General features: G+C 36.2%; 1 protein-coding gene across 1 annotated transcript; it reads right to left on the reverse strand.

Annotated features, from left to right (window-relative positions):
* Positions 1–1,008: 1,008 nt before the first annotated feature.
* LOC131246294 (uncharacterized) lies at positions 1,009–1,835 on the reverse strand. The gene is made up of 3 exons (XM_058246254.1): positions 1,621–1,835; positions 1,348–1,497; positions 1,009–1,250 (listed from the first exon to the last, which is right to left on the reverse strand). Exons 1-3 carry the CDS (start codon positions 1,690–1,692, stop codon positions 1,164–1,166), a joined length of 309 nt encoding a protein of 102 aa, XP_058102237.1. The 5' UTR covers positions 1,693–1,835; the 3' UTR covers positions 1,009–1,163.
* Positions 1,836–12,105: the final 10,270 nt, after the last annotated feature.

Consider the following 12,105-nt stretch of genomic DNA (forward strand, 5'->3'; position numbering starts at 1 on the left):
GTTATATTATGAGGAGGTATGATCCATCATTCATACTGTAGACCCAACAGTGTCCAATTTGATACAGGCTCAACAGGCACATTCCAATGCACAGGACATGATAATATTGATAATTTTCCAAATCCAATTTGTAAATAGAATCAACAATCGATGAGATAGCAAAAATTCATTGCTCCTTCCATAAATATGCAAAGATTTAAAATTAATTAATTAATTAATTAAATTAAATTAAATGGCATTGGCAAGATGGCAAAATCCATGCATTTAAGATGACAACCGCTAAAATCAAATCAGAAGTTTATAACAGCTTTTTAAGCATGGAGATACACCATAAAACTTCCTAGAATTTCAAGTATTCGAAAAATAAATACCTATCTACGGCACAATGGAATAATATACACCAAAATACTTCATGACTATCTGAAATTGATGCCGTTAGCAAATATCACACACCCAAAAAAAAAAAACCAGTATCAACAATCCATGGGATGGATAAAGGGGAAAAAAAAAAAGAGTTCACCAAAATACTATTGCTAAAAAAATCTAAATATCAAAATGCACTATAACAGCTCCGTTTGCAGCAGCTCCTTGAAGAAGTCTGGGGCCCACCATCAACAGCCTGATGGAAACACCATAAGCTTCCACATATGAAATCTCAGTCACATTCAACTCTTCAAAACCATAAGCCCATCTCATCATCACCAGCCCAACAAGAGGCAAAACCCACAAAATATCATAAACAATTGGAATGCCACTATAAACAGTAAGCCGCTAACAACACATTTCTCTACAGATATGTACATCAAAAGATTAGGATCCCAGATTAGGTTTTATGCAGTCCATGTGCTATATATACTAGAGAACAATGGAGTGTCGTCTAGAGAAAAAATTTCATGAGCTAGTTTAAAATAAATAACAAAAAGAATAAAGCACCCATAGTTTAATCATCTAATTTTTGAACTCGTTATTTATGTTAAAAATGCATACCATCCACAGAAACTACAAATGTAAGGAAAAAGTAACAGCCACCTACAAAAAATAACGAGAAGAACAAATGTGCCTAGAATTTGTAATCTACTGTCTATACAAGCAAACATTTGTGATAGTAGGAGTAGAAAATCAATGACATTTAGATAATAAATTTGTCGTAGAACATTCATAAGTCACGAGGATTGTTGTCCTTCTTTTCCAATTATTGAACTACTACAACCTGCGACAGGATGTTGGAATGCTGCGTAATTTGTAGTATTCTGCATATTAATCATTCCATGAATCCAAGTTAGTATCAAAAAAATATAAGAGAATTAATATGCATTATTTAAATTGTTCATAAATGCGATTTCCTACCTTAAGTAATTGAGTGAAACTTAAATTATTAGGAAAGTGAATCGAGGGTTGGAGATGGCCTTGGACGGCTTGATGTGGTTGAACGACGGAATGAGATAACCCTGATTGAAAGTACGTAGTCACGGGATCCAAACAAACACCATTGTATCCCTGATACAAGTAACAACATGAACATCAAATTCACAAATAAATATAAATTTAACAATTATTTTTTTCCATTGATTTGAAAATATTTAAATTTCTACATATTAAATCAAGATGGTAACAACGTACCTGTGTGAGACATGTATGATGATGGATTGGATTTGACACATCTCTGAGATCTTTAATAGTAGGGTATAGCATTGGTTCACTTTTCTGCACTTTCTTTTGGCGTTTCTTTGTTTTTTCCTTTTCCAAACAATTCTTAAATCTAGGTCTACCACGACATTGCTCCTTTCTCTTGATTTTATAAGCTTCTTCTTTACCTTCAACAATTTCAGTTTCTTTTCTTTTAATTTCAGGATCTTCTTTGTTAAAGTCATTGAGATTCCCCATTCTTGTTTCATGAGCTTCTTTTTTTATTTCAATGATTTTGTCTTTCAACTGTGCATTGTCAACATTTAAAATTACACAATCATCCTGTCTATAACTCTCATTATTATTGCAACAATCTTCAATGGATGATGGTCCTTTTAATTTTGCTTTTTCTCTAAATATTTTTTGCAATTCCTGATGCATCAACTCAGAATATTTAGTAACACATTGAAATGACTCTTCACTTTCACAACCCATTGATGACAACTTAACAAAGTTGGAAATCAAGCTGTTATAACGATGAGAATGTAGTTTCTTAGAGTCTCCATCCAAGCCACATCCTCTAACAACCGACGGAAAGGAATATGAAGCAGCTTCTCTGGTCCACCTCTTTAAGATGTATTTCGATGGCAGTCTTGTGAGGGTATGATTTGTTGCTTTTAATATATGGGAACATAAAATACCCATAAATTCAAACTTTCTGCAACTGCATTCAAAAAACTCATCTGTTGAGTTCACAGTAACGATGTGGAGTCTATGCTTTTTACTTTCACGTACTTGGTATTTAATCACCATCCCAGACTCTTCTAGTTTTTCAACAGTTTGACCAAGACTGTTGGTATACTCAGACTGGAATAATTTAAAAATGGTTGTCATGTAGACACTAGCTGCATGCTCCAAAATATTAATAGGAAACAACACAATGGGTGAACTTTGAGTCATTTTGAAATTTGCTTCTAATTCAGCGTTCCTTCTATCATCCACCAATCGTTCGAAGTGTTCAAAAAATCTGAGAATATTTTGCCCTGGATGTAAGTATCTCTTCAAATCCTTGTTCAAACTTTCGCAACGTTGTGTGCTTTTCATATCAACACAAAATACTTTTTTTCCATACACTAATGCCCACTTCTCTTTTTCATTGAATAATTGTTGCAACCATGTATTATTTGTAAGATCATATTTCTGAATCATTGTTTCCCATGCATGGTGGAATTCACCCTCATCATCAAAATCATAGACACATTTACTAAAATCATTGCCAAAAGATTCAGAAGAATTAAATAAATGACTTAGGTGTTTGCACGCATTTTGAAACATATGCCAAACACAAATACAGTGAACTGTTCTTGTTAATTCCATTTTAATCGCACTTGACATCGCCTTATCCTAATCTGTGAGAATGGTTTGAGGCATTTTTCTAGACATTGCATCACAAAAAGTTTTAAACAACCATCTGAAAGAATCAATGGTTTCATCATATAGAAGTGCAGCCCCAAAAAAAACTGTTTGTCTATGATGATTAACACCAAGAAATGGTGCAAATGGTCGTCCATACTCATTTGTTCTATACGTCGTGTCAAAACAAATTACATCTCCAAAAAGATCGTAATCTAAAATCATTCTTCCATCTGCCCAAAAAATATTGGTAATACGATCTTCAAAATCAATTTGAATGGAGTAAAAGAACTTTGGATCTTCAACTTGCTTTGTTTTGAAAAATTGCAGTAGACCCTCAGCATCGAATTGTTTCATTGCATTCATCCTTTTCGTCCGTAAGTAATTCTTGAAATCTACCATATTATGTCCAACATATTGTCGACCACCAGCTTGTCTGCTCATTAAATCAAATGTTGCTTTTGGCTTTATACCAGATCTGTCGCAGTCATCAGCTACCATTACTTGAGCTACAGAAAGTTTTCGTTGTGATCTTAGTAAATGTGATTCTTCTGGAGATGCAAGTATATGATTATGATCACTATTAAAATTGGTAATTTGATATTTACCGTTAACTCCCAACTTAATTGTCATGTATGCCTTACAACCTGTTCTTGTTTCATCGCGGTGTTGCTTCACATTTATGTCACGTTTATCAGATGGTCGTTTACCTTCTCTAGAGCAGACGAATTTTCTCATTTTCACTACTCTCGTCTTACGGTCTATAGTTCTAGTATCAATCCGAACACTAAAACCAACTTTCCGTCCATAACTATTGTAAAACTTATATGCATCTTTCTCTGTTTCAAATTCATCACCAATTTTCAAATTAGATGCATTTTCATCTATGCCTGAATCACTCGTATATACATTAGAGCTTCTTAATTCATTTATATCATTTTCTGATTCAATGTCTATATGAGGTTGTGATTGAGACGAGTCCTCCAACTCACGTGGTGTACATGATTTGAAGAAAATAGTACTTTCCATTGACCTGAAAGGCAAAAATAGTGTTTAAAAATAAATGACCTACTTTACAACAATAATCTAATCAATTTATGCATACACATGGCATATTAATTTTTAGTTCTAACTGCAAATTATTGTATAGTGGCAAAATAACATCAAAACTAACAATGGTGGAAATGTTAATATCTTGTAGCTAAAACTAAGGCCAAATCTGAGGATATTTTTTCGGTTATCTTTTTTAAGGTATCCATGTCCACAAGGGGGTTGCAAAGAAATCAACTGTTATCATGGGTCCCGTATGTAAATTCTAATTACTGTATACTAAAAACTTTCAAGTCTTTTAACTAGCTTAATGTTTCTATGGTATTATTTCAGCAAGTTAATTAAGTTTAACTGTGGTCGAACTCAGCAGTTGTCGTACGTTATGCATATGGGCCAGTTGTGGATTTTCCTATAGAATTTTGATTGTTAGAATCAAAGACTCATAACTCAGCTAAATGTTAATTACTTTTATATCACTCATATAAAGTATTAATGTTTCTCTTTGATTTAATTCAAGATCTAAAATATTTTCCAATTTCTAAATAGATACATAACCATGCAAGTTTGTTACTCATAGGGATGTTAATAGGCTGGGTTTAAGCTAGGCAAAATCAAAATTTTGAATTGGCCCGCTGGAAGAATTCAAAATCCATAGGCTCCGCCCAAGAACTTCTAGATTTGTACTTTTAGCTGTAGGAGATTTGTAGTTAGGGATGTTTATTACATGGGGATTTGGCATTGTGCTTGACCATAAACATGTATTGTCATCAAGTAAGCTTCCTGTGTAGATGGGTCAAAAACACTGTTTCAGGAATCTGCTGGGCTGCATGTATAAAAAAAATAAATGGGACTAGTGGTCCTAATGCTTTTATTTAGATACTTGTGGGTCCCCTTGTTTGGTGATCCAGATTATTTGTCTAATGCTCCTCAAAATGGGCTTGGAAGATCCTGACCATTCAATATACAAATTTCAATTACCCATTTCGATATGGATCTTTTAGATTCATGTCCACTAATATTGGAGGGAGAGGAGTGCTCAACTCATTTTCAGGCTGTCTACCACGAGAGGCAGTGGCGTGCAATTGCATGATATTTTTCATTGAATTTGTTAAAATTTGATGGTAGGAGTGATTATTCAGGACACTTCTATCTGTAAGTAAATCTGAATAATCCTGAAAATCTCCTATTAGTCTACATGCATACAGGCAATTCAAAAACAGCATCCAATGTTCCTCATTTAAAAATCCGGTATCTGAACCATTCATTCAGTGAGTCCATTGCAGATCACAGAAAATAGCCTTGAAAAAAAAAAGGATTTTTAATGGAGGAAAACATAAATAAATAGATAATCTGTAAAAAATTATAAAAAATAAAATAAAATACCTGTGAGGTGGGGTGGATCTTCGATGGATGAATAGAAGAAATAGCAGAAATCAGCTATCGGCTGCCCGAGGGAAAATGGGCAAGAGGGATTGTGAGAGATTGGGGAAAGAGGGCCTCCGATCTTCAAAAGAAAAAACCCCTCTTTTTCTTCCGCTTTGATGAAATCCATCCGTGAACGGAAAGAACTTGAAATTAGAAACGAGGGGAGAAGAAATCTCTGCGAACCGGAAATGGAAACTGCCGTTCATGGTACCGTTGCCGTTAGGGAAGACGGCGGAGAGATTTTCTCGTGGTGCGGTTGCCGTTAGGGAAGACGGCTAAGAGATTTTCTTTTCTTTTTTTTTATTTTTTTATTTTTATATGAAACGGAAACAGATTTGCTGGTCCTACGTGGCAGCTATGTCGAGCTGGACCAATGATATTGCGGGAGGCAGAGACTCTCTGCCTCCCAGAGGCAGAGGATCCGGACTCTTAGGATATAAACCCAAAAGTGAGGCAGATCTAAGGCTCAAGTGGACGACACGGTGGGAATTGAACTCTCACCATTAAAAACTTTTTGTGAGTGGCAAAAGCTTTAGATTAGTTTGATATTTGTCTTTTCCCTTCATCTACATCTGTATAACTTTATGTATAGGTTAGATGGGAAATAAACATCAGAGTGTTGCCTAGGAAGGTTACAATGGTGAGTTTCATTATGGCCATTGCTTCTTGTGGAGTGGTCCAGTAGATGTGCCTAATTTTTAGACTTATACTCTAAAATGATCTGAAAAATAGATGGACGGCATTGATAAAACTCATACATCATGATGGGTCTCACAGAGCCCTTAATACGTCCAGGCTAGAGCAGGACACGATTTGCTTTCGTACAAACTGGTATAATTACTGTAGGATTTAAATATTGACTTAAAGATAATAGCACTTAAGAGTTACACACACACACACACACACACATATATATATATATATATATATATATATTCAAAAGACGCACACACATCACCACACACTCACGCCTTAGTGGGATTTCACCGCGTATGGGTGCTCGAACCTTGGCCAGGTGTTGAAACTCCCGAGAGTCTACCACCGGAGCAAGAGCAAGTATCCTGAAAAGTTACATATGATATCTTTTGAGGCCAATTTTGCAACTCTCTTATATAAACTTAGAAGAATTATTGAAAGGTATAAATATGGCCATAAAGGAGTCACATCATATTATTTAGGTGAGTATACTGTAATTCTCTTACAAACTCCAATATAACTATGGCAGTATATAAATATCATTTTAAAGATAAAGACACTATAATTTAATTAATAAAGTATATTTATAGATTGAGAGTGGGTTATTAAAAATCAAGCTCTACCATATTATCAAATGACTTTTGACTCCTTTGTCCAATGGTTCATACACATGAAAAACTATATGATATAACTGAAATTAAGCCGTTCAAATAATGGGTCCCACTTTAAATGAGCCATAAAAAAAAAAAGAAACTATACCAAATTGATGTTGTAATTTTCCAATTGAAGAATATATAATGGGTGATCCAAACCAAAAACATCAATGGTCCCAGTTCAACAAACAATTGCCCATCAATAGGAGGTTAGAATTGTTCAATTAATTATCTGATTTTGGTCCTCCGACTTATATAAGTTGCAGATAAACGGTGGATCTCATTATTTATTTATTTATTATTATTATTATTTTGGACTTAGTCCTCCGATGCTTCTTTGGTGTTTAAAAATTGGTGGTGACTCTTCACCCATTCACATAAAAATATTAACATGGCAATCCGGACCAACCAAATTGCTGACCCAATTGTGGATGAAGAATGACCCAAATTGCTGTCCATAGAATTTTGAGCATTCATTTTCTATTTTTAACCGTCCAATTGATAGCCACCAATTGCTTGGTTAGGATTGCTTGATCAGTGTGATTTTAGAGATGTGCTCCATCTGCAATGTTCCCGATTATTTTCATGGTATGGATACGTGCAAATGAGTAACACATGTGATGAAGATAGTCACCACTATTTTCAAAACGGTGGTAAACTATCACAAAAATTTGACTTGGTTTTCGGTCGACTATTAGCTATTGGACCGAGTTTCTTTTCATTGATCCAACCCTTTTATATATGGGCCTCATCTTACGCTAACCGTCCGTATTCAGAGAAAAAAAGGTCAAGGATGTTCACACCCACTTCTGGCACACTTACGTGGACCAATAGAATGGCGCCATGTGTTAGCACTACACACTTAACGGTATCTTTCGCTCCACTCCATTTGGAGATATATCACTTTTTATAAGTAGCGCAGAATCCTACGCATAGATGTAGATAAGATGAAGTGATGAATGACACATAACTCTAATATGTGTAACAAAAGTGATATACTTGACAAGGTTACAAAAGTCCTGTCGAGGTTGGGATCCTATCACATTCTAGATATGCTCCCGTGATGAATACTAAGATTCAAGAACCTTATCATCATCGAAGTGGAACCAATTGATTCAGGATTGATCCGACTCTAGCAAAACTGATAATGTAAGATCTACGAATTTCCACAGCCACACTGGTAAAAGATCTCAAAATGATTTTTTTGACATCTGAAGATCTCTTAGGCTATGAATGATCAGAGAACAACTGAGCACCATGATTGTCAAGAATTCTGGATCAGCAAGGAAAATCGATGAAGGTTTCACTGCCTACCAGAGTTATTAAAGGAGCAAGGAGCAAGCGATGAAGAGCACTAGGCACACGCCAAACACAATCTATCGCAACGATGCCTTTTATCATACTTTAGTTTTTAGTTCTTCTACTTCTGTCCATCTATGTTATAGAATGTTTGAGATTTAGGTTAGCTTAGATCACTATTGTCTAATGCCTTTATTGTAGTATGCGTAGTAGTAGCATAAATATTCATGACCTTCCATCATTAGATCCTTGTCAATCGAATTATTACTTGAAAGTTCACACATTGGTTACATCTTACTGATCATTCACCCCAATTGTCTATCCATACATGCGATTCATGTATTTATTTTTCATTTTGTTTCTCTAATTTAGTTTATTTCTCTGTTGACTGTGTTGAACATCAATTATATATTAGTAAAATCGACCTTATTTAGCCCCTTTTATTTTAAATATGATCATTTTGGTTTCATTGAGAAATACAAAGGCCATAACTATTGGTGACAGAGAAGTCCATGCGAGAGAACTACCGTAACATAAGGTATAAAGAATCCATCCGGAAAAACTAACTCCTACTTTTCCAATTGCATAATTGCTGTAATTGTTGGTGGTTGAGAGGGCAGCCAAGTCCTTGAATTTGATCTTAATTGTCTATCTCAATGCAATTCAATCAAACTTGGCTCGAGTATCACTTGGGCATGCTCACACTATCCTAACCGCACACATGAAATGCAGATAGGCACATGTAACTTGTGCCAACAAAGTAATAAATGAGCTAAAATATTACAAAAAGAGTTTCTAAACTCTATCTCTATCTAAGGTGTGTGATCGTTAAAATATCATGACCTCATATTAAAGCCTCCAGCTGTCCCCTAGCAATACATCCAGATATATTCTAGCAAATCTCAGCCAGTGAATTACACCGCCTACCATTAGCTTTATGAGAAAAACTTTAATACTCTTGCAGGGTGTGATGGATGATTCCTAGGCACTTAGATATTATTAAGAAATTGCATACTTGGCATAAAAATAATTCAAATTAAACTGTCCAAATTGTGGGTCCTCGTTTAGATGCATCATAACCACATATTACATTTATTTGATTAACTGGCTATCAGATTGGTGGACATTTATTGGATGGTTAAAAACAAAAACTATCCAATGATCCTATTTCCACAAGTGTCCAAAAATCAGAGATCAGGTTTGTTCATTTCATCATTCTTTTGTGATTATCTGTCCAAACCAATTGTCATTTAGTAGAATCGTTCATTGCATGAAAGTTTATGTAAATGCCATTTTTCTTGGAATGACCCTATTACAAGATGTTATTTTTTAGAGGTTTTGATATAAAGTACCGGTGAAATGCTCACATGGGAACTTGTGAGCACTTTTTGACATGTGATGTGGGGACAAGGCCATAGCAAAGTGAGAGGGAATTCCCTCCCTTGATTTGCCTTTCACGCTGTTATGGCCCATCAAAATTTTAAATCAGGCTAACTTTTGAACCTTGGGGGTTTCATGAGGTGACTCATCTAGTGGCCCGTTCGGATTTTATGCTCACATCATGTGTCAAGACGTGCTTACGAGTACCCATGAAAACCGGTTCCCATGCGAGCATCTCTACAACACTCTCCCTTTTGGCCCAGAGACAAGTAACACACTCTCCAATGCCCTTTGCCAAATAAGATCATCACTATATGGTAAAAAAAAATATCACTTGGCCACGATTTTTTGGATTGATAACTATGATTAAACTAGCAAATTTTTTTTTTTTGTTTTTTTTAAACAACATTTTACCCCTTTCAAATCTCCAAAACCCCAACCCTAACCTTCCAAAACCAAAGCTAACAAAAGGCTTCTTCCGGTAGTCAAAAGTAAACTATAATGGCTATGACAAGGTTTTCACATTTTTCTAATGGATGTTAACCATTGGATGGTTTTAGAACAGTAATGAAAAATGAAAAGAGTTATTTAGGAATATATAAAGAGAACTGATTACATACAAGCTGCCTGTGTTGCAATAGCTATGCAACCAGTTTTCAGCCAAAAAAATAAAATGCTGACTTTCTTTTTAAATCTGAATGATTTTATGTGGCGAAAAAATCACCTGCTTGGCAAACTGTAGGTGATCAATTCTCATATGCAGAGGGATTTATATGTATTGGGATAAAAGGGAGGTCGTCATATGTAAAAACCTTTTTTTTTTAAATAATAATAATAATTTAATTGAGGCCAATTCCTAGACAAGTCCATGTAGAACAAGTGTGGAACCGAGTTGAGCTTTCAGCTTGGCCAGTAGCTGACCCTAGCTCGAACTCAGCTCGGCTCGGTCCTCGAGCCTGATTGGCTAGCTCAACTCAGTTTGGTCCGGTCCTCGAGCCTGACTGGCCAACTCGACTCAGTTTGGCCAACAGCTCGGGCCAATTCGAGCCTGTGTGACATTTTCTCAAACACTTGAAGTACACCTTCAATTTCTCACAATATGCAAAACAACAACAACAATTTACAAGTATTTCATCAAACACTCGATAGATGAGTATCAAAATCAAAATAGGAGTGTAGTTTTATCATGTAATATTTTTTTTTTGTAGTGATTTGTTTCGTATCCATACCTTCCTCGCCACCAGCCAATCCCGCGGAGAATGTATGCATCTGAAACAACACTTCGTTGAGTCATTTCATCGAACACTTGGTGAGCAACGTCAATATCAAAATAACGAAGTCGCCGAACTGATTCAATCCGAGTTCAATTCGAGTTGGGGTTCGATCCGAGTTGATTCGAGCTCAGACAAGCTCGAACTCAGCTCGAAATTTTTTCGAGCTCCAAAAACCAGCTCAGCTCAACTCAGTTTCAAACCGAGTCGAATCAAGCCTTTTTGAGTCGAGTCGAGCAACTTAACCGAGCTAACTCGATTTGTGTACAGCTCCAAGTGCATGTAGAATAGGCTTATATTACGAGTCATTCACATGCCTGTAAAAAGTACTTCCTTTGCTTATTCATCTGTTTATGCATTATTGCTCATGTGGGGACCAGTGTTGTGTGCCCTTTAACCTAAGTGGGCCCCACCTTGATGATAGCATGCTCCCAAAAACCAAGCCTATCATGTCAGACCTATTTGCCAGAGAGTCCAGATCGATGATTTGACCTCGACATGCCGAATACGTGTGAATCCTAATCAATTGTCAAATATCATTCTGCCTATCTTAACAGCCCCCTTAAGCAGGGACCATGATATGATTAGGGCCGTTGATGGCTGGGCCATCATCAGCACTAGCCGAACCATTAAAATTTTGGGCCTGAAATATTAGGCCTACCTGGCCCATTGTGGATGCTAACTGGTCTCATTTTAATAGGGCTGAAAGTTGGGTGGGTTCAACCTGACCAACCTGACATTGGGTTGGCCTCAGGCAGGATGTATCAGGTTTGGACTTCGGATTGGGTTATACAAACACCAACCCGATAAAACTTGGGTTGGACTCGGGTTGAGGTCTCGGGTTGCCCAACCCAACCCGAACCCGGTCGATATATAAGTTACTTATAAATTATAATTGAGTGCAGATCGTCTTTGTTGAAGGCACAGGAAACTCCGGTGCTGTCAGGTCTCATTGGTCCACGTCATTTTCAATGACTCAAACTAACAAGATACGCCAGATTTCTCTCCGGAATAGATTGCGTGCTACACAACACGACTTTTAAAGGAGTTGTCCTATATTTTAGCTTGTTTGTTTAGGAAAATTAATTTTCTTTATGATAAATAACCACATATATAATTCATAAAATCATAGGTACAAAAAATAAGATCTGTATTGAAATATAATAGACTAATGTAATAACGAAAATATTAACATGTATCCACCTGACCAACCTGACCGAGTCGGCTTGGGTTGAGAATTCCCAACCCGAGGTTGGGTTGGGGTTGAGGTATAGGAACCTTGGGTGGGGCTA

This window comes from Magnolia sinica, chromosome 5, assembly GCF_029962835.1.
Source record: "Magnolia sinica isolate HGM2019 chromosome 5, MsV1, whole genome shotgun sequence".
NCBI classification, from domain to species: Eukaryota; Viridiplantae; Streptophyta; class Magnoliopsida; order Magnoliales; family Magnoliaceae; genus Magnolia; species Magnolia sinica.